This window comes from Scyliorhinus canicula, chromosome 2, assembly GCF_902713615.1.
Source record: "Scyliorhinus canicula chromosome 2, sScyCan1.1, whole genome shotgun sequence".
NCBI lineage: Eukaryota > Metazoa > Chordata > Chondrichthyes > Carcharhiniformes > Scyliorhinidae > Scyliorhinus > Scyliorhinus canicula.
In genome coordinates, this window is record NC_052147.1 from 52600138 (window position 1) to 52623949 (window position 23812).

At 50.3% G+C, this 23812-nt stretch overlaps 1 protein-coding gene across 1 annotated transcript in view; it reads left to right on the forward strand.

Annotated features, from left to right (window-relative positions):
* The window catches only part of LOC119953676, a 66700-nt gene that overhangs the window by 38986 nt on the left and 3902 nt on the right, over positions 1-23812 (forward strand). Inside the window, exon 5 of the mRNA XM_038778231.1 lies at positions 22370-22498. Coding sequence (XP_038634159.1) covers positions 22370-22498 — 129 coding nt within the window. The remainder of the gene's footprint in view (positions 1-22369; positions 22499-23812) is intronic.

A 23812-nucleotide genomic window follows, 5' to 3' on the forward strand; every position in this document is an offset into this window, starting at 1 on the left:
AACCCTGCTAGAATCTCCTGAGCTTCGGGCATGCCCAAAACGTGTGGACATGATTTGCGGGCCCTTCTGCATATCGCCCAGACCTGTCCTCTGTTCCAAAAAACTTGCTCATCGGGGCCACCGTCATGTGTGCCCGGTGAACCACCTTGAATTGTATCAGGCTGAGCCTGGCACATGATGAGGACGTATGACTCTGCTCAGGGCATCCGCCCACTCACCCGCCTCTAACTCCTTTCCCAGCTCATCTTCCCATTTACGTTTTGTCTCCCTGATCTGGGTTTCCTCCCACTCCACGAGTTCTTTGTAAATTTCTGATACCTTACCCTCCCCGACCCCCGCTTTATCTTATCCTGTATCCTGTGGCGGAAGGAGCAGAAAGGTAAGAGCCTGCCTTTGCACAAAATCCCTTACCTGGAGATATCGAAACCCATTCCCTCCCGGCAATTCAACCTTCTCTTCCAGATCCTCCAGACCGGGAAAACTCACATCAATAAACCGATCCCCCAGCCTCTCAATCCCCGCTCTCTGCCACCTCCCAAACCCCCCCATCCATCATCCCTGGCACAAACGATGATTAACACAAATTGGAGCCCACATCGACACTCCCATATCCTTTCGCCATTGCCCCCAGACTCTCAGGGCCGTCACTACCACTGGGCTTGTGGAGTACCGGGCCGGCGAGAACGGCAGAGGTGCCGTTACCAATGCCCAAAACTTGTGCCCTTACAAGATGCCGCCTCCAGCCGCTCCCACACAGACCCCTCCCCAACTACCCTTTTCCTAATCATGGCTATATTTGCTGCCCAGAAGTAGTTCCTAAAATTCGGCAGTGCCAGCCCTCCCTCCCCTCGGCTCCGCTCCGTCAACACTTTCTTTACTCGCGGAGTTTTAGCCGCCCACACAAACCCAGTCTCATCCTATTCACCCGCTTAAAAAAGCCCATTGGTATAAAATAGGGAGACACTGAAAAGAAATAAAATCTCGGGAGTACCGTTATCTTTATGGTCTGTACTTTCCCCGCCAGTGATAACGGGAGTATATCCCACCTCTGGAAGTCCTCCTTCATTTGTTCCACTAATCGACCCAGATTTAATTTGTGTAGCTGCTCCCATCTCCTTGCCACCTGAATACCCAGGTAATGGAAACTCCCTCCCACTACTAAACTGCTCCAGTCTCCTCTCCTGCCCCCTCGCTTGGATCACACAAACCTCAAATTCAATTTGTACCCTGAGAACCGGCCAAATTCCCCTAAGATCCGCATAATCTCCCCCATTCTACTAATGGGTCACAAATATATAGGAGTAGGTCATCTGCATATAGCGAGACCCTGTGTTCCACCCCCCCCCCCCCCACCCCCGGTCTAGCCCCTTCCAGTCCCTTGACGTTCTAAGCGCCATCACCAATGGCTCTATAGCCAAGGCAAACAATAGTGGGGAGAGGAGACATCCCTGCCTCGTCCCCCGGTGCAATCTAAAATAATCCGAGCTCTCCCGGTTCGTCCGCACGCTCGCCATCGGTTCCTGGTATAGCAACCGAACCCAGTCAATGGAGTCCTGCCCACACCTGAACCGTCCCAGGAGCTCCCACAAATAATTCCATTCCATCCGATTGAAGGCCTTCTCCGCGTCCATAGCGACCACCACCTCTGCCTCCCTCCCCTCGGAGGGCACCATGATGACATTCAGGAACCTTCTAACATTGGCCGTTAACTGCCTACCCTTAACAAACCCCGTCTGGTCTTCCCCTATCACTATGGGAACACAGTCCGCTATCCTCGAGGCCAGGATTTTGGCCAACAATTTGGCATCAACATTTAATAGGGAGATTGGTCTGTATGACCCACATTGCTCTGGGTTCTTCTCCCGCTTCAGGATCAATGAAATCGAGGTTTGTGACATTGTTGGGGGAACAGCACCCGCTCCCTTCGCCTCATTAAATGCCCTCACCAGCAGCGGGCCCAGCATCCCAGAGAACCTCCTAAAATTCCACTGGGTAGCCATCTGGTCCTGGGGCCTTGCCTGACTGCATGGCCTCCAATCCCTCTAGTATTTCTTCAATCCTGATCGGGGCTCCCAGCCCTTACATCAACTCTCCCTCCACCTTTGGAAACTTCAACTTTTCCAAGAACTGCCTCATCCCCTCCACCCCAGCTTGGGGGACTCCGACTCATACAACCGACTGTAAAACTCCTTAAGCACCCCATTCAACCCCGCTGTGTCCAGTGCCATGTTTCCTCCTCTGTCCTCCGCTCTTCCTATCTCCCTGGCCGCCTCCCTTTTCCTTAACTGGTGTGCTAGCATCCTACTGGCTGCCTCAGCAGAACGCTGAGGATTCTTGACAGTGCCCTGACCCTCGGCCCTCATGGCATTTGGGACAGCCAGCCATGTGATTCCTCCTATGTGAACACCTTTCCACTGAGCCCCACTACCTCCTCTGTCACACATAGTCACACCCCCGCAGTTGTCCCTCAACTCCACCTGAATGAAGCGCTTTGACCCGGGAGATTCTCCACGATCCTCAACCAACCCCCAAACGTGAGGTCTGAGCGCAGTCTTGGGGGCAACGTTTCCAACTATTTTGCATGGGCAATGCTTCCAACTATTATAATCAACATAAATAACTACGTAAACTAAATCAAATAAACTGAGGGACAAATTAAAGAGGCCGTCCCTTAAACTGGGCACCAATCAGTGTCACACCCATGTATTGCAATGCTGACTTAATTGGTACAATTGATCAGCCAAGAAAGGGTCAGGGAGCTGATCAGGCACCTGGTTTCTCCCTGTGGCAGGCGAGGCATACCTGATTCATGTGAAGACTGCAATTAGCATGTCAACTTTATCCTTAGAGGGCACCCTCATTCTCGCAGCTCATATGGGCTGCAGATAAACAAGACTTCCAACCGGAACAGCCAGCCATCCACCTAAACACTAATCCCCATCAGCCTAGCCTCCATAGCCATACACCTCATGGCCTCTGCATGACTGTGGGCTTCACCCTTTCTCAGAGTCCCCACTCTGCCCATGCAGTTTGGGCTCTCATGGACGCCACCCAAGAACCTCACAGTTGCCCCCTATGGATTCACCAGCCACTACCCCATTTTCCAGCTGCCACTCTGGAAGAACTCCTCAGCGGTTATATTGCCACAAGCCCAGCGAAGAAGACACGGAGTGTGTTCAGCTGCCAGACCCCTTTACCCGAGATGTCGAGATTAAACTCCCCCCACCCCGCGGTTGAACCTACCTGGATGCCCCACGTCCTCTTCGCTATCCTCCTTTGCCACTGGCACCCTGGATGGTAATGCCGACGTGAGCATTCATCTCCGATATCCCCTCTGGAGGCGAGGTCGGCAGGTTCTCGTTTTTATATTTCTCATCACGCTGCCGCCGGGGAATCTGGAAAATCGTAAATCGCGACCTTGCCGGAGAGAATTGCGTTTTCTGATTCTCGCCGAATTCTCTGCCCCGTCGCCGTTCTCACTGACGGTTAATGCTCCCTTTAGTTTGTAAAAATAATTATCATACATTTGAGACCTCATCACTAACAAAACTGAAATATGTTACCCGCTTAACAATTGCTAATTATTGAGGATATGCACAAAATGGTACAGTCCAGTTCTGCCATACCTGAACAAGTAAATCCATAAACATAAAGGAGATTAGCAGGTACTCGGATAGAAAGGTCAAAGTGAGCGTATGACAATGCTACACTTGCTTGTCGGTCTGATTACTGTGACTAGTCTTGTGAAAAGTTGATTGGAGCTAATTTATGAGATTTAACTTGGAGCTGTCATTCTATGTTAAATAAAGTCCCATCTTTAATGTGCCAATGATCTTCAGCAGTATCCTGGGGATTTGACCTTTAATTCCTGGAGACTCCGGGAAAATCCTGGAAAGACGGCAACCACCTGCGATATGTTAATAAAGTCAGGAACTAGGAAAGCACTCATGCCAGCTCCGATGGTTGGCCAGTGTGGCAGCTCCATGAACTTTGCTTATTGTGGGCAGGATACAGCCAACAGCATTCGATAAATTCAGGACAGCTGAATATGACAGCAGGATTCAGCTATCAGTGGAGGAGTAAAGTGAGATGGACAATAGGCAGAGGGAAAAATGAGATGGTACGGCTGAAAGAGTTTGGAGATTCGGAAGATAATTGGGAAGGAGCAATATACATGCAAAATTGAGAATTCAAAATTGGAGGTGCTAGAGTATTGGGAGACAGTGTTGTGAAGGAGTGATGAGGGGTGATGAGCTGGAGTGAAGTTTGTTGCTGGATTTAGTATGGATAACAATATTTGGAGGGTTTACAGAATGGGGAGGAATGGTAGCTAAACAGGTGGGCATTGAAATAGTTGAGTGCGCCACATGTTTTGGGCCTATCCGAAGGTGAAGGCATTTTGATGGGGGTTCGCTGGGTGAAGATGGTCCTGAGTCTAGAATTGGCTATGTTTGGAGTGTCGGAAGACCCTGGAGTCCAGGGGGTGAGAGAGGCCGACTCTGGTAGCACGGAGACGGATCCTATTGGGATGGAGAGACCCGGAGCTGCTGAAACCGGGGCTGTGGGTGAGTGACCTCACGGGATTCCTTGTGGAGGGGTTTGCCCAGAGATGGAATGCATTTATCAACTTCTTCCAGAAGAGTTATGTCTAGAGACTCTGTGGCCTTGGGGGGAAAGACAATGGGTGGCATTCATAGTGATTATCATAGAATTTACAGTGCAGAAGGGGACCATTCAGCCCATCCAGTCGGCACCAGCTCTTGGAAAGAGCACCCTACCCAAGGTCCACACGTCCACCCTATCCCCAAAACCCAGTAACCCCACCCAACCCTAAGGGCAATTTTGGACACTAAGGGCAATTTAGCATGGCCAATCCACCTAACCTGCACATCTTTGGACTGTGGGAGGAAACCGGAGTACCCGGAGGAAACCCACGCACACACGGGGAGGATGTGCAGACTCCGCACAGACAGTGACCCAAGCCGGGAATCGAACCTGGGACCCTGGAGCTGTGAAGCAATTGTGCTATCCACAATGCTACCGTGCTGCTCAACATGCCGGTATGTTGCAGAAACAACGGGGATCTCGGTACCGACTGGAGCTGGCGAGATCCTGATGCTTTCTCTACAAATCGGCCCACCACATCTTTTGCCACTCGGCCATTTGACATGCCAGCAGCGAGCCTTTTCCAGGGACCAAAGATCTCGGGGGCAGAAGTCCCGCCTGCTGAGAGCTGCCAACCAATCAAAGGTTGGTAGCTGTTCTGAACTCAGCAGTTCCACTGGGGAGTTGGTGGTAACTGCTGGTACTGTACCCACTGAGGCCTCCAATCACGAGGGGATCACGTGATGAGAGGATCACAGGACCAGGTGAGGAAAAGGCATGGGCCTAAGTCTAGAATTGGCAATGGGTGTGGCTCTCACCACTCCCACCATCCCGTCTTGCCAAATCCCTTCAGCAGGCACTTTGAACAAGGGAAATTCTGGGAACCTGCAAATAAACACACCAGTGTCTAAGCTCAAAGTGGGGCGGGAAGGCTGTCCACATGCCTGCCTGTCACAGACCTAACCGGGGTGGAGGCCGGAAGGTGGCGAGGTCGCCACTGTACACTGTTCCACCTGATTAAATACCCCTTATCCAAACTCGCAATACGGCAGGCACAAGATTCCAGCCAATGGTCCAGTTTTCTGGTATTTAGATGGAGGAAGCTGGAAACTATCCAAGATGATTATTGGACAAGTAGTCCAACAACACAGTCAGTCGAAAGATTGAGAGTTCATTGGTAGGATGTTGAGCCTATATTTGCAGCTGATCGTGCCCAGGGTAGCATAGAGATGAATCAATAGTGGGTCAACGATGGACCTATGGGAATCTCCCACGGTATAATAATAATCTTTATTGTCACAAGTAGGCTTACATTAACACTGCAATGAAGTTACTGCAAAAATCCCCTAGTCGCCGCACTCCGGTGCCTGTTCGGGTACACAGAGGGAGAATTCAGAATGTCCAAATTACCTATCAGCACATCATTCGGGGCTTGTGGGTGGAAACCGGAGCACCCGGAGGAAATCCACGCAGATACGGGGAGAACGTGCAGACTCCGCACAGACAGTGACCCAAGCCGGGAATCGAATCTGGGATCCTGGTGCTGTGAAGCAACAGTGCTAACCACTGTGCTACCGTGCAGTAGCTGTGTGGAGTTGAGAAGAGGGGCAATATAAAGAAAGCAGAAAATTAAAAATGCTGTCCTAAAGAACATGAACTATCTCATAATTTGAGTTGGACAACCTTGAATTAAAAACGTACCATACTTGTTTAAATGAAACAGATTTAATTTTACCCGACTGATTGAATTGCAGTTTAACAATTGACTTGCACATCCTATTCAAACTACATATATTCATTGATAAATATTCTATTTCAGCACATCTGGTTTGTTTCTTTAGTTAAAAATACTTGATTTATATTGTAATTACCAGCATTTTAATATACGGCATGTTTCCAAAACCAAATTGCCGTGAAATACAGAATAGCTTTAATACATCAATCTCCACTAGGTGGTGCTGTGCAGCATTAAAGCAAGGGATTTACCATCTGAGACAAAACAAGTTGTTGCTTAAATGTCTCGACAAATGGTTAAGAATTAAACAAAACTAAGTAGATCTTTTCATGGAAGTAGGGATTAAAATATAGCAGGTTCATATTTCTAAAACAATTCTCTTTAAAGTGATTTGATAGACCAAACTTTTTTTTATAAATGTTTTTTATTGGGTTTTTGAACAAAGTATATTTACTGTTACGTACACAGAATTATATAGTATATATATATATAGAAGAGAAGGGGACACACAAACATACCCAAAAAAAGTAATAATAAAAAATAAATAAAAAATAAAATAAAATAACTGGTCGGGTATTATGCACCAGCTCAACAGCAGCAACTCTGTACAATTGGCAAGAATATTTACAACACGTAAGTAGGCATCTGTTGGGGGGGGGGGGGGGGGTGAGACTGGGGAGGTAGATATACATTTGGGTGTCGAAGAAACAATTACAGTGGGCAATACTCGAATGGGTCTGGTGTTGGTGTTGTCACTTGCTGCTCCCAGACAGGTTTCGCTGCCGTTGTCGTCTCGCGCTCACCTCCGCTTCAGCCGTTCCTCCCATCTTTCGCCTGGATTCTCCTTGCTCTCTTTTCCTGTAGATACCAAGCTTGTTAATGTTTCCTATGCCCTCCTTCCGGCTGTCATTTCCCTACGTTCCCCCCCCCACCCACCCCCCACCTCCCTGGTTCTCTATTGTCCCCTTTCTCTTCACTCCTCTCCCCCCCCCCCCCCCCCACCCCCCCCCCCCTTCCCCCTCCTGTAATTCGCCTTTCTTTCCTCTTAGGTTTAGCTGTCCGTCCCCTCTCTCCCGGTCTATCTCTCCCTCTCATGCCTTGGCTACTTTCCCCTGATTTTTGGCTACCTGGCCATTCTTCTGCTTGTTCGTTGGCCACAAACAGGTCCTGGAACAATTGGGCGAATGGCTCCCACGTTCTGTGAAAGCCGTCGTCCGACCCTCGGATGGCAAATTAAATTTTCTCCATTTGGAGAGATTCTGAGAGGTCGGACAGCCAGTCTGCAGCTCTGGGCGGTGCTGCTGACCGCCAGCCGAACAGGATTCTACGGCGGGTGATCAGGGAGGCAAAGGCAAGGGCGTCCGCCCTCCCCAGGAATAGATCAGACTGGTCTGATACCCCGAAGGCACCTTCTCGGGCTACAAACTCAATGTGAGCAAAAGCAAGATCTTCCCGGTACACCCACAAGCAGGGGGGCAGCACTAACGGGACTGCCGTTTAAACAAGCCCGACTCAAGTTCCGCTACCTGATCCCAAGAAGGTCCTACAAAAAACAAAATCCAGGGGGGGGGCTAGCCCTCCCAAGCCTACAATTCTTCCACTGGGCGGCAATGGCCGCGCAAATAAGGGGATGGATCAAGGAGCCAGAAGCCGAGTGGGTGCGCACAGAGGAGTCCTCCTGTAAGGGGACCTCCCTCTGGGCCCTCGCCACGTCGGCACTCCCATCCCCACCCAAAAAACACTCCAGCAGCCCGGTGGTGATAGCCACCCTCCAATCCTGGAACCAACTACGGCAGCAATTTGCCTGATCAAAATGTCGGACAAAGCTCCCATCTGCAACACCATAGGTTCACACCAGCGCTGACTGACGCTACTTTCAAAAGGTGGGGACAGGACGGAGGGACACTGACAGTCAGGGACCTATACACGGACGGCAGGATCGCAACACTGGACGAACTGACAGAGAAATTCCAGCTAGCCAGGGGGAACGAGCTAAGGTACCTGCAACTCAAAAACAAGGACATACCCACAACCGCCATTACTGGAAGACCTACTGGACGCAAGCATACTAGATAAAGGAAACTGTAGCGACATGTATGACCGACTGGTAGAAAGGGCCAACACCGTACTGAACGCAACAAGAAAGAAATGGGAGGATGACCTGGGGATTGAGATAGGGTGGGGACTCTGGAGCGAAGCACTGCATAGGGTCAACTCCACCTCCACGTGCGCAAGGCTCAGCCTGATGCAACTAAAAGTGGTACATAGAACCCACTTAACAAGAACCCGTATGAGTAGGTTCTTCCCGGAGGTGGAGCATGGATGTGAACGGTGCCAAGAGGCCCGGCCAACCACGCCCACATGTCCTGGTCTTGCCCCAGACTTGCAGGGTACTGGCCAACCTTCTTCAAGTCAATGTCCAAAGTGGTGGGGATGAGGGTGGAGCCAGATCAAACATTTTTAAGATTTAGTTTAATAAGTATCCAAGCTACAAAATAACTGTGACAGAGGTGGATTTACACTTCCTGGGCCCTATGCGCTCTCACACCCCCCCCTAGCTTTCGCCTAGCGCCTCACCTCGCTGTTATCCTGGCCCAGGATGCTGTATACTTTATTACCCGCCCTCCCACTCTTTCCAGCCACCTTCAGTGATTTGTGCACATATACAGCCTTGTCCATCTGCTCATAGAAAGCTAGCCTTTATTTTATACTGTCTCTCTGCATTATACAAGATTACCTGTAGAATTGCACCAGGTCATTTATTCACTGCAACCCACACTGCGATAGCACCAATACTCCTGCTCTAATAGTTTCCCTGGAAACCAGAACGGAATTCAGTTAATAATAATTGACATTTTCCCCCTCACAACATTCAAGAGTATATCTTTTTTTTTCCAATTAAGGGGCAATTTAGTGTGGCCAATCCACCTACCCTGCACATCTTTTGGGGTTGTGGGAGTGAGACTCACACAGACAGAGGGAGAATGTACAAACTCCACACGGACAGTGACCTGGGACCGGGATTAAACCGGGTTCTCGGTACCTAGAGGCAGCAGTGCTAACCACTGTCCGGTGACGGGAATGTGCTGAGAAGTTGTACATCAGAGGGCTCTGCTCCCATGAACCGGAACAATAGGGGGCGGGATTCTCCATGCCAAAATCGCGATCGGCACGGGGGTGGAGAATTGGCGTCGATGTCGGAATCCAACGTCCCGTGATTCTCCGGAGAATCGGCCCGAATCGCGCCTGCAGTCTACGCAGCGCGGGTAGGGGGCCATTGACAAGACCCCCGCGGTGATTCTCCAGGTGTAACTGGCCTAGTTCCCGACGGCGTTGTTCTCTCATGGCCCCACCCATCGGGAACTTTGAGTGGCGGCTGTGGACTCAGTCCTTCACCGGGGGGGGGGCCTCAGGGACAGACAGACTATCGATCGAGGGCCATCGATCCGCGGGTGCACGCGATCTCGGGGTGCCTATCCGTGGTGTGGGTCCACCATGGCACACGGGGCGGCCGACGCGGGCTGCCGCCGTGCGCATGCGGAAGTGTAGGGCCCGTCTCGGCAGCCGGAGCTGCGGGGACGACTCCGGGGCCCTGCTAGCCAGCTCCAAGTAGGAGAATCACTCTGGACTTTCTTCAGGAAAGTCGAGAGTGATTCACCTGTGTTTTCACGCTGGAGTGGGGACATAGTCCCATTATTGGAGAATCCCGCCCAGGCTCTTTTTGCTCCCGAAAAAACTGACACCAAAAAAATCCCCACACCACTACCAACAACCCAAGGGAAAAAAAATGCCAAATAGCAGCCATTCCAGAGGACGTGTGGAAACCAGGAGTGGAAACAGCCTGGACAAACAAACAACCGAGCTGGCTGACCCACGAGGCAGTGAAGCCTGGGCCTCGCCAAAGTGAGAGGGACCGGGCTGCCGCAGGAGAAGCTCTCCCCCCCCCCCCCCCCCCCCCCGACCCCAAACACCAGGGGACGGGTGGAGGATGTTTCTCGCAAGAGAATTGAGAGAACATTGTGAGGAAACAAAATCGGACATCCAAACTGCAGTGAAGGGTGCGGTTGCCGAAGCTATGGTGACCATGCAGGTGGCCCTGGACAAGGTAGAAAGGCGCCCGGGGGAAACGGTCAAGGGGCTGGAGAAAGCTGCAACAGACCAGGGCGGCCGGATTGTCGCCCTGGAGAAAAAGGTGGCAAGGCTGGTCGCGACACAGGGGAATTTGAAGGGGAAAATCAAAGACCAGGAGAACAGTGTCAAAACCTACGAATCGTGGGCCTACCGGAGAGGATCGAAGGCAGGAACCCCACAGACTATGTTGGGCAACCTGGTGGGAAGGGACAGCTTCCTCAACCTGAGCAAAAGTGAGATCTCTCCAGTGAACCCACAAGGGAGAAGGGCAGAGTTGGAGGGGTTGCCATTTAAACAACCCTGACACAAATTCCACTATCTGGGGATCCAAAATTGCTCATCACTGGACAGGGATCCACAAGTGGAACCTGACCAGTTTGATAGAGGAAGTAAAAGAAGACCTGCAGAGATGGAACACACTCCCACTCTCCCTGGCCAGAAAAGTACAGTCGTCATGATTAATGTACTGCCCAGGTTCCTCTTCTTGTTTAGATCCGTCCTGATCTGCATCCCCAAGGCCTTTTTTAACTCACTGGACACACTGATTATGGCGTTTGTTTGGGGAGGGAAGAACACAAAGATCCCAAAGAGAGTATTGCAGAGAACGAGATCCACGAGGGGGGCCTAGCCCTCCCAAACCTGCAATTTACCACTGCGCAGCAACTGCAGAGAGATTAAAGGGGTGGATGCATGAAGGTATTTGTAGATCAAATCTTTCCTACAAAGAGAAACGAGGATATTCCCTTGACCACCACGACAATCTACTGCAGGAGGATCTGCTGGACGCAGACATCCTAGGGAAAGGGAACTATGGCGATATGTATGGTCAACTGCTAAGGGGGGCCAACGCCCAACTGGACGATATGAGAGAGAAGTGGGAGGAGGACTTTGGAGTTGAAATAGGGTGGGGACTCGGGAGCGAAGCACTGCATAGGGTCAACTCCACCTCCACATGCGCAAGGCGAAGCCTAATGCAACTAAAAGTGGTACACAGAGCCCACTTTATTTATTTATTTTCAAAATATTTAGAGTATCCACTTAATTTTTTTTTCAATTTTAGGGGCAATTTAGCGTGGCCAATCCACCTAACCTGCACATGTTGTAGTTGTGGGGGTGAAACCCACATAGTCATTGGGAGAATGTGCAAACTCCACACAGACAGTGATCAAGGGCCGGGAATCGAACCCGGGTCCTCTGCGCCGCAGTCCTAGTGCTAACCACTGCGCCACATGCCGCCCCTCACAGAGCCCACTTAACCAAAACCCAAATGAACAGGTTCTTCCCAGAGGTGGAGGACAAATGTGACAGTGCCAAGGGGGCTCGGCCAACCACACCCACATGTTCTGGTTTTGCCCCAGTTTTGAATAGCCTTCTTTGAGGTAATGTCCAAGGTGGTAGGGGTTGATGTGTTATCTATGTTGGTCTAACATCGACTGCAACTGGATGCAGTAAAACGAGAAACTGGCTTCCGACACAGGAGATGGTCCAACACTGTTTTATTGAACCTGTTGATTGCTGTACATAATCTGCTGTGGGTTGACACTCTATTAACCTAACTGATAACCTCCTACTGACTTGACCAGACTAGCTCTCTATCACATGGTGATGATGTTCACTGGCTTGTGCACTGTGACTATCTCCCTAGCCGTGTCCTGTGAGAGAGCGAGAGCCTTAATGCCCTGTGGGCTTTATAGTGGTGGTGTCCTGTCTGGTGATTGGTTGTTCTGTGTCGTGTGTTTTCATTGGTTATCCTGTGTGTCAATCACTGCCTGTCTGCATCTCATGATATACATGAGTGGATATTATGACAGGGGTGAGGGTGGAGCCATGCCCAAGAATGGCAGTCTTCGGGGTATCAGAACAGCCAGATCTCTTCATGAGGAGGAGGGCCAACGTCCTTGTGGGAAGGAAAAGAGGAGGGGGGGACAGGGGAAACAGCCAGAGTCAAAAACCTACTGGAGAACGAAAAACAGGAAATTGTAATCACCACTGTAAATTCTGCAAGAAGAACGATGTAAATCATAGAAACTGACCAATGTGTAAATATTTTCCTTTATTCTCGGTCTCCTAATGTTTGTCCACGCTTATCCTTGTTTTGTATACCACAAAAATCTCAATAAAAACATTTTTTTTAAAGCAGTGCTAACCACTGCGCCGCCATGCCACCCAAGAGTCCATCTTTAATCAATGTCTGCTGAGGTAAATGAAAATTCTGTCTTCACGCTTTGCTAATTGCCCTGCGTTCCTCGCATTCCTCCTCCATCAAAAGACTGCCCTGTCTGCACATTGATCTGGTTGCCGAGTCCCTGGGAGATCAAATCTCGACATCTACCGAGTATAAACCAAAGGAACTGGGCAGAAAATCTCTCCGGGTGCTGACAACATATCAGTGTATGTAATGAATTGCCCTCTGTCTATCAAAGCTTGAGCAAATTGGATACATGTAAGTATTCCTGAACAGAGAGCATGCCCTCATGCAGGATTTCCTCTTGCACATATGAGAGTTCAATCAGGAAATGGCTTTGGATTTCTGTGCATATTACATCAAAGTTTACATCCTGTCAAATGGCGATCAGATTCCTGACTCTTCTTCCTCCCCCAAACGTCCCACAAAACAGCAATGAGAAGATTATTTGTTTTTTGGCGCTGTGAATGTTATATTAGTTTTTTGTGGTTAAGGATATCGAGGCTGTTGATTTTAAATAGGCTTTGTTGTGGACATAAATGGTGAGGCAAATTATTTTCATTCATTCTTGGGATGTGAACGTCTCTGACGAAGCCAGCATTTCTTGCTCCTCCTAAAGTCCCCTTTAAAAGGTTGTGTTGAGCCATCTTCTTGAACCGCTGCAGTCCATCAGGTGTAGGTACACCCACAAAGCTCTTGGGGAAAGAGTTCCCGAATTTTGGCCCAGAGACAGTGAGGGAACGGTGATATAGTCCCACATCAGGATGTTGTGTGGCTTGGAGGGGAACTTGCAGCTGGCTGAGCACCCATGCATCTGCTGCCCTTGTCCTTCGAGATGGTAGGGGTTTGGGGTCTGGATGGGATCATCAAAAGAGCCTTGGCGAATTGCTACAGTTGCATTTTGTAGATGGGAGACTCTGCGGTCACTGTGTGGAAGTGGTGGAGGGGGTGAATGTTTCAGGTGGTATATGGGATGCTGGCCAAGGTGGGCTGCTTTGATGGTGTCTAGTGTCTGGTTTATTCAGTTATGGTGGAGCTGCATTTATTCAGTCCAGTGGAGAGTATTCTGTCACACTCCTGACTCGTGCCTTGCAAATGGTGGGTGGGTTTTTGGGTGTCTGGAGGTGAGTTACTCATTGCAGGATTCCCAGCCACTGACCTGCTTGCATAGCCAGGATATTTGGATAGCTAGTCTAGTTACGTTTCTAGTCAATGGCAACCCCAGGATGTTGAAGTGGCGGATTCAGGGATGGTAATGTCATAGACTATCAAAGGAAGGTGGTTATAATCTCTCTTGTTGGAGGTGGTCATTGCCTGTGGGCTGAATATTACTTGCCTCTTATCAGTCCAAGCCTTGTTGTCCAGGCCTTGCTGCATGCAAGCACAGAATGCTTTGACATCCGAGGAGTTGCAAATGGTACTGAACATTCTTGTAATCATCAGCGAACATCCCCACTTTTGACCTCATGATGGAGGAGGATTCATTGATGGAGCAGCTGAAGATGGGGCAGCACGATGGCACAGTGGTTAGCACTACCACCTCACAGCGTCAGCGGCCCGGGTTCAATTCCAGTCTTGGGTGACTGTCTGTGTGGAGTTTGTACGTTCTCCCCGTCTCTGCATGGGTTTCCTCCCACAGTCCAAAGATGTGCCGGTTAGGTGGATTGGTCATGCTAAATTGCCCTTAGTTTCCAAAAGGTTAGTGGTTGCAGGGATAAGGTGGGAGTGTGGGCCTTGGTGGGGTGCCCATTCGGAGGGTCGGTGTAGGCTCAATGGGCTGAATGGCCTTCATCTGCACCATAGAGATTCTATGATTCTATGGTTAGGCCTATGACACTACCCTAAGGACCGCTTGCAGCAATGTCGTGGGGCACTGGTAATTGACATCCAACAATCATAACCTGAGGAAGGTGGTGATTCGAAACAAACCTGTAGATTGTGACAGAGCTCAGTACAAAATGTTACTGCTTGACCATTCCAGTCTGAGTATGCTATTAACAGTGTGGTGAGTCTTAATTACTACCAAATAATCTCACAGGTACTGAAAATGAACTTCTATTAGTGTGAAATGTAATTCCTTCAGCTTTTAATTCATGTTTAAGATTTCAATTTTTTTAAACTTCTACTTTGTATTTGGGGCGGGATTCTCTCATCCCGGGGCCGGGCCGGAGAATCCCCGCGACCAGCGCGAATCGCGCCATGCCGCCCTGCCGCCGGCACGTGCGGAGAATTGCCGCCATTGGCGCTGGCATGGTTGGCGCGGCGCCGGTTGGGGACCGCTCTATGCTGCCCCCCCACCCCACCGATTCTCAGCCCGGGATGGGCCGAGCGGCAGTCGTAAAAAAGAACGAGGTCCGCCGGCGCCGTCCACACCTGCTCTCAGCCGGCGGGAACTCGGCGTGGAAGGGTCGGGGGTGGGTGGGGGGGGGGGGGGCTGTGGGGGAATAGGGGGCATCCGACCCCAGGGATAGCCTCTGATGTGGCATAGCCCACAATCAGGGGCCCACCAATCGGTGGGCCGGCCTCTCTGGCTGGGGGCCCCCTGTAGGGTCCAGAATTGCTGATCCTGAGGCCGTGTTGACGCCGTTGAGAAACGCGATGGCGTTTCCGACGGCGTCAACACTTGGCCTCAGTAACACAGAATCGCGCCCTTGATCTCTCTTCTTTTTTAATCCAAACTTTCTTGCCCTCTCTTTAATTTCACTTTTTCTACCCAATTCACAATTGACTTCACTATTCGAACTGACAATTTTTGCTTTGGACTCCGCTGCCCATTAATGGTTACTCGGGCTGTGTAAGGATCTACATGGTTGTTTGTCTAGTTCACACAGGTCCCAGATGCACCACACCAGTTAGATATCCTGCTGACAACAACATCCTGTGCAAAACCCCATTTAAAAAAAACAAGGGTGGATGCCATTCATTCCCACCTCACAGTAAAATCCAGTGTGACAAAGTCTACTTCTGTTTATTTGACCTTTTGAGTTTCCAGTTGAATTTAGTCACTTGTAACCGAAGAATAGTGCAATGAATCTTGTCTTTGCTCAATAAAACATATTGCTTCAGGTTAATTGTCACAATTAAATATTGTTTATTGTTCATTCACTAACTTTAATAACCAATACCTTCTCAAAATCCTTTGTATGCTTATGAACAAAGATCTGTTAGTGCCAGTTGTTAATACAATAAATTCTAAGTACTTGTTGTTAATACTATATATACCTTGCAAATAATGCCCTAATTGGCTGAAACTTCACAGCACGTTTAACCATAACCAGTCTTACACCAGGTTAAAGTCCAACAGGTTTGTTTTGAATCATTAGCTTTCAGAGCCCTGCTCCTTCCTCAGGTGAATGAGGAGGTAGGTTCCAGAAAGATATATACAGACAGAGTCAAAGATGCAAGACGATACTCTGAATCCGAGTCTTTGCAGGTAATTAAGTCTTTACAGATCCAAACGGAGCAACTGGAGAGAGGGATAACCCCAGGTTAAAGAGGTGTGAATTGTCGCAAGCCAGGACAGTTGGTAGGATTTCGCAAGCCCAGGCCAGATGGTGGGGGGGTGAATGTAATGCGACATATGCTGTTTTATTCTGATCGCATTTTGACTATTTTTGGCTAATTTAACCAATGTTCAGGGCGCAATCTATCGACTTTGTTGCACCCGACACGGGACGCGGTGGGGCCGGTAAATCTCGTGAGAGATCTCTTGTGCCATTTACGATATTCGTTACGCCTGGCGAAACCTTGCAAGGCGTCGCAATCTGGATCCCGCCCTCAACGGGCAGGATTAAGATTTGTATATTAAAGTGAGTAGTTAGCCTCACTTGAATATGTCTGTACTGGAGGTACCCAAGGGACGGGATCGAATGGCCTCGCCTCGGAGCCCCTGAGGGGGTGCCGTTTATCATTTTGCTTCCACAAACGTGGACCAGGCGGACCGGCACTGTGGGGGGGGGGATGTCTTAGGCGATTGGGCACCCCTGGTGGTCGGGCTCTGGGCAGGGTAGAATCCTAGCACCCCTGATGCCACCCAGGCACTGTGGCACTGCCAGCCTGGCACCCTAGCAGCCCCACCAGGTACCACACTGCCAGGGTGTCCAGGTGGCACTGCCAGGATGGCCGGGGCATTGCCAGACTGGCAGTGCCAATGTGCCAAGGTGGCATCTTTCGTGTGATAGGGATTGGGCCCCGGGGTCCGCTGCCCTTATGAGGTGGGGTGCAAGGGGCTCGGGAACCGTGTAATTGGTGAGTTAGGGTGGGCCTGGCAGCCGCAGTACGGGGTTCAGATCTCTTCCTGCTCTGGAGCTGAGTTAGTTAGTGCAGGAAATGAGCCTGTGTCACCTCGGTGGCACCATCCTCACCGAGGCCCAAAAATAGCCGGGGTGGTTCTGGATGCTGCAAGTGCTGGGAAACACCCGGCTAAACAAGCCCAAAACGGGACTCGCTTTCTTTTCCATTAAATCGCACCCATAAAGTTTTACAGCACAGAAAGTGGATGTTAGCCCATCGTGTTTGTCCAGCCATCAACACCTATCCATTCCGCAGCCTTGTATGCTATAGCATTTCAAGTGCTCATCTGGCAGCTTAATGCTCCTTAAATGTTGTGATGGTTCCCACCTCTACCACCCTGTCAGGCAGTGCGTTCCAGACTTCCCACCACCCTCTGGGTGAAAAAGGTTTTCTCAAATCCCCTCTAAATCTCTTACCGTCAATCTATGCCACCTGGGTATTGACCTCTCTATTAACAGGAAATGTTTCTTCTACCTACCCTATCAGAGTCCCTCATAATTTTACACACCTCAATCAGGCCCACCCCCTCCCCCCTCAGCCTTCTCTGCTCAATGTAAAAGAACCCCAGCCTGTCCAGTCTCTCTTCATAGCTGAAACGCTCCAGCCCAGACAACATCCTGGTGAATCTTCTCTGCACCCTCTCCAGTGCACTCACTTCCTTTCTATAGTGAGGTGACCAGAACTGTACATGGTACTCCAGCTGTGGCCTAACCAGCATTTTACCCAGCTCCATCATAACCTCACTGCTCTTATATTCTGTGTCACAGTTTAGAAAGGCAAGTACCCCATATGCCTTTCTAACAACATTATCTACCTGTCCTGCTGCTTACAGGGATCTTTGGACAATGCACCCCAAGGCCCCTCTGATCCTCTGCATTTCCTAGCATCCTATCGTTCATTGTCTGTTAGTCCTCCCCTGCACCATCTCACACTTTTCAGGGTTAAATTCCATTTGCCACTGCTCTGTCCACATGACCAGCTCTACATCATCCTGTAATCCAAGTCTTTCCGCCTCGCTATATACCACACCACCAATGTTCCCTGCGGAACCCCACTGAATACACGCTTCCAGTCACCAAAACAACTTTCGACCATCATCATCTGCCTCCTGCCATAAAGCCAATTTTGGATCCCACTCTTACCTTTTTTTTAAAAACAGTGGGCGCGATTCTCCGATGCCGCGTGGCATCGGGAAAGCCGTTGTGAACTCGGTCGAGTTTCACGACGGCGCGGAGGCTGCACCTCGCCCCCTATTCTCTCTCTCACACCTGGTCGCTGCCGTCGTGAACATAGCGCAAAAGGTAAGTTTGGGCCTGTGGGGGGCGGAGAGCTAATCGAGCACCACGGGCGTGCTCAGGAGGGGACTGGCCCGCGATCGGTGCCCACCGATCGTCAGGCCGGCGTCTCTAAGAGACGCACTCTTTCCCCTCCGCCGCCCCGCAAAATCAAGCCGCCACGTCTTGCGGGGCAGCGGAGGGGAAGACAGCAACTGCGCATGCGCGGGTTGGAGCCGGCCAACCTGCACATGCGCGGCTGACCTCACTAAGGCGCCGCCGGCCGCATCATTATCGGCTTGACGCCAGCGTCAAGGCACAGCGGCCGAGTTTCCCGAAACGCCGCTCCTAGCCCCCCGTGGGGGGGGGAGAATTGGGGGGGGGAGAATAGGGGGCGAGGAGCAGCCTCCGCGCCGTCGCGAAACAGTCCGGGTTTCACGACGGCATCGGCCGTTGCGGAGAATTCCGCCCGGCCATTTTGGGGGGGGTGGAAGAATCGCGGGGGGTGCCAGGGCGGCGGATCGTGATTCGCCCGGCCTTCCCGCGATTCTCCGACCCTGCGTGGGGAGCGGAGAATCGCACCCAGTATTTTTATTCAAAAAAGTTTCAACGGTTTTGCATTTCGCAACAACCCATTACCCCCCTCAACAGTCAATGGTAACCAACTCCCGAAAGTGCACGATAAACAAACCCCAACAACTGTAGAACACATTACTTCCCCCCTCCCCCTCAGAGCAAATTTCACCTTTTCCGGGGTCGGAAACTCTAGCAGGTCCCCCCCCACCACACTGAGGCACAGGGTGGAGAAGCTGATCTCCACCCCAAAGGACCCGCCTATGAACAATCAGCGAGGCCGAGGCGAAAATATCTGCCCCCTCACCCGTCTGTAACTATGGCCAGTCCGACACCCCGAATATGGGTTCTAGGGGCCCGGGTTCCACGTCCACATGTATGACTCCCGGGATTTACTGAACACGGTCCTCCAAAACCCATCCAGCTTCGGACAGGATCAAACCAGATGCACATGGTTCACAGGGCCCCTCCCACATCGTTCACAGACATCCTCCACCCCCTCGAACATCCCGCTCATTCTAGAATTTGGAAGGTGCGCCCTGTACACTACCTTCAACTGTATCAGTCCCAGCCTCGCAAACGAGGTTGAGGCGTTTACCCTCCGTGGCACCTCACACCACAATCCCTCCTCCAGCGCCACCCCCAACTTTTCCTCCCACTTCAACTTAACCCACCCCCACCCTATCCTCCTCCAAAATCCTCCCATAAATCGCCAAGACAAATCCCCCTCTCCAACCCCTCCTCACTGGCAACGCCGCCTCCAGCAACGAGGAGGCAGGTGCTATCGGGAAGGTCGGGAAGACGTTCCTCACAAAATTCCGTACCTGCATATACCTGAAACTTCGGCCGCACCAATCCAAACCTCTTGCACAACTGCTCCAGACTCACAAATTGCCCTCCCAGAAACAGATCCTTCATTTCCTTAATCCGCCCTCTCTTCCCACCCCCCTCTCTTCCCATCCTCGCCCAAACAAACAAGATCAGTCTGTCCACTCTCTAAAAACGGCTTGGGCAAAAACACCGGCAGGCAACGAAACAAGAACAAGATGCATGGCAAAATATTCATCATTACTGCCTGTACCCGGCCCACCAATGACAGAGGGAGATTGTCCCACCTCAGCAGGTCAGCCTTCAACCTTCCCACCAAGCTCATGGCATTAAACCTCCTAAACCCTGCCCAATCCCGGGCCACCTGCACCTCCAGATACCCAAAGTAAGACGCCGCCAGATGAAATGGCAGCAAGGGGTTACATGGGGTATCTATGCCTCCTGGCCCAATGCAAAATACCCTGAGTTCATAGTATTTGTGCACACGTCTGCCATTGGCTCCTTATAACAGCTGCACCCACGCCATAAACTTCAGTCTAATCCCAAATTTCTCCAATATCGCCACCAAATAACTCCACTCCAATGCCACCACCACCTCTGCCTCCCTTCCCTCTGCCAGAGAAAGCACCAAATTCAACAGTCTGCGCACATTGAAGGATAACTGCCTTCCCTTTACAAACCCTGTCTGGTCCTCCCCAATCACCTTCAGAAGGCACCCCTTCAACCTTAACTGCAACACCTTTGCCAATATCTTGGCATCTACAGTCAGCAGTGATATGGGCCTATACAACCCACATTCCACCAGATCCTTATCCTACTTATGCAACAACGAGATGGAAGCCTGCCCCATTGACCGCGGCAAGACACTTCTACACATCGTGTCCTCAAACACTCCCACCATCAATGGCGCCAACCTATCCTTAAATCTTTTTTAAAAATTTGACCGGGAACCCTTCGGGTTCCGCTGCCTTCCCTGCCTGCCTCCTCCCAATCGCCACCTCCCCCACCAGCTCCTCCAACCCGGTCCTCTCCGCATCCCCCAACCTGGGCACTCTAGCCCACCCAAAGACTCCCTAATCTCCCACTCCTCCTCCGGTGGCTCCTTCTTATACAAGTCCCTATAAAACTCCTCAAACATCTTATAAATCTGTTCCGCAGTCACCACCAACTCCCACGTCTTCTCCCGCACCTGGACTATCCCCCTTGCCGCAGCCTCCCTTCACAGCTGACCTATCAACATACACCCTGGCTTCTCCCCGTACTCATAGACAGCCCCCCTCGCCCTTCTCAACTGATCCACCACTTTCCCTGTGGACAATAAGTCAAACCTCGCCTGCAACACCTTCCTCTTCGCCAGGAGACCCGGGTCCTGGCCCCCCTGTGTACCATCCACCTCCAAAATCTCTTATATCAGTCATTGGCATTCCTCCCTCTCCTCCCTATTCACCTTGGCCTTAAACGAGATCACCTCTGCTCTTACTACTGCCTTCAAAGCCTCCCAGGCCACGGAACTTGAGACCTCCCCTGTGCAATTGAACCCCACATTCTCCTCAATCATCTTCTCTATCTTGTCACAGAAGCTCCAATCCGCCAAAACCCGAATGACGCACCTGGCTCACCCACCCCTTCCTAAACCTCACCTGGTTCTTCACCCTCAAATGGGTCTCCTGCAGCATCACCACATCAGCTTTTAAACTCTTCAAGTGCGCAAAAACTCTCACTCTCTTCACCGATCCCCCCTAATCCCCTTTGTTCCACGTCACCATTCTGACCGGGAATCTCTCATGTTCCCCCCACCCCCGGCCCATCTGGCAAGGTCCACCCGATCCTTTTGTTGGGCTCTTACCTTCTTGACTAGTCTCCCGTGTTAAACGCCTCACTGAAGTCCATGTAGGTTACGTCAACTGCACTGCCCTCATCTACACACTTACCTCCTCGAGAAATTCAGTCAAATGTGTTAGACATGATAGCCCCTGACAAAGCCATGCTGACTATCTTTGTTTAATCTTTGCCTCTCCAAGTGGAGATTATTTCTGTCCCTCCGAACTCTTCCAATAATTTCCCTACCACTGATGATTCACTGGCCTGTAATTACCTGATTTTTCCCTAATTCCCTTCTTGAGTAATCAATCTCGTCAGCACTATTTGCAGTTGGGAATGAACAACTCTTGGAAGTGTTTCATTTTAACTTTGAAATGCTGCCTCCAAAGTATTGATCTTGGTGAAACATTCTTTACATGGGCCAATAAAATGGCAAAGTACTTTCTGTTTTTACTTTCCATCACATTTATCTCAGCATTATATATTGCTATGTGACGAGAGGAATTTGCCAATGCTTTATTTCTTTTGGTTCCAAAATAGTAAATTTGTGAAAAATCTTCATTTACTGATGTAAGGCTATGGGAGGTTGGTTAGCTGTTTGCTGGACGGCTGGCTCGTGATGCAGAGCGATGCCAAGAGTGTGGGTTCAATTCCCATACTGTCTGAAGTTATCCTGCAGGCCCTGCCGTCTCAACCTTGCCCCTCGCCTGAGATTAGAACCCCTCTGGTCTGTTCTCTCTGTCAAAGGGGAGAAAACTGATGGTCCCCTGGGACTATGGTGACTTTCATTCATAGGTTATACACTATCATAAAATCATAACCCTAAACCTACTCTGTTCCCTAACAACTGATATTGATTTTAAACACTTGATTTATTTTTGTACAGATTGACTTACATTTCTCCCCCCCTTTTTTGTTATGTAGGACGTTGGACAACCTGACCTCCAGTTTCTAGAAGACACGATGGCCTGCTGTTCTGACCTAGAGATCAGTGCATTGCCAAAAGTTACTACTATGTCTGAAAATGGCACCAAAGCACTAATCCAAACCAGGGTAAAAGAAATAATATATACAGACTAGTTAGTAAATTTGAAAAATTGTGTTTTTTTAATAGATATATATAAAATTTAAAACTTGCTCCAAGCAAAGTTTATGGGTGGAATTTTACCTTTTTTTTGGCAGCAGACGGGAAAAACGGCATTGAAGCCACTGGCACCAAATGATGGCTTTCTCCGCCATATTGTTAGGGACATTGAGAAAAGACACTTCAAAGAGCTGGTCCCCCCCCCCCAACACACACACACACTCCCTCCAGCACTGCCCCCGGGCATGACCCTCTTTCAGCCCCCATGAGCAATACATTCACCAGAGTTCCTCTGGCAGGTCTGCCCAACCCAGGTGCATGCTGTGGGAGACCAGTGCTAATTGGTTGCCCGGCTAACGCTGGCAGTGTCAGGAGACGGACTGCAAACGGTCCCCAGAGTTCAAGTCACGGGAGTCCAGGATCAGGTGGGTTTCAGGGGGGTCTCAAGGTGGAGACGGAAGGTGAGACCTGGGGGGCTGTGTGCAGAGAGGTGTAGGGTGTTGGAGGAGAGGACAGGGAGGGAGGAAGTACCTGCAATGGCCAGACCTTTTGGACTGGGGAGTTTCTGGAGGAAAAGAGGCTGCCTTTGAAGGTGCCCTCCTTCACCCCCTTCCTGCACCCCCCCCCCCCCCCCCCCCCCCCCCCTTCAGAGGGAAGACATTAAAATACTTCATGGATTAAAATTTATGTTAAAGAGTTTAGATGGAGCTGTTTAAAGTCCCGTATTCATTACAGTACATGCAAATTTTCACCCATTTATTTATTTGACTAGCATTAGGGCTGCACGGTGGCGCAATGGTTAGCACTGCTGCTTACGGCGCTGAGGTCCCAGGTTCGATCCCGGACCCTGGATCACTGTCCGTGTGGAGTTTGCACATTCTCCCTGTGTCTGCGTGGGTTTCATCCCCACAACCCAAAGATGTGCAGATTAGGTGGATTGACAATGCTAAATTGGCCCTTAATTGGAAAAAAATAATTGGGTACTCTAAATTTATTTTAAAAAAGACTAGAATGATGGAATTCTTACAGTGCAGAAGGAGGCTATTCAGCCCATTGATTCTGCACCGACCCTCCGAAAGAGCACCCTAACCTAAGCCCACACCTCCACCCTATCCACGTACGCCCAGCTAACCTTTGGAAACTAAGGGGCAACTATAATAATCCTAATTATTGTCACAAGTAGGCTTACATTAACACTGCAATGAAGTTAATGTGAAAGTCCCCTAGTCACCACACTCAGGCGCCTGTTCGGGTACACAGGGGGAGAATTCAGAATGTCCAAT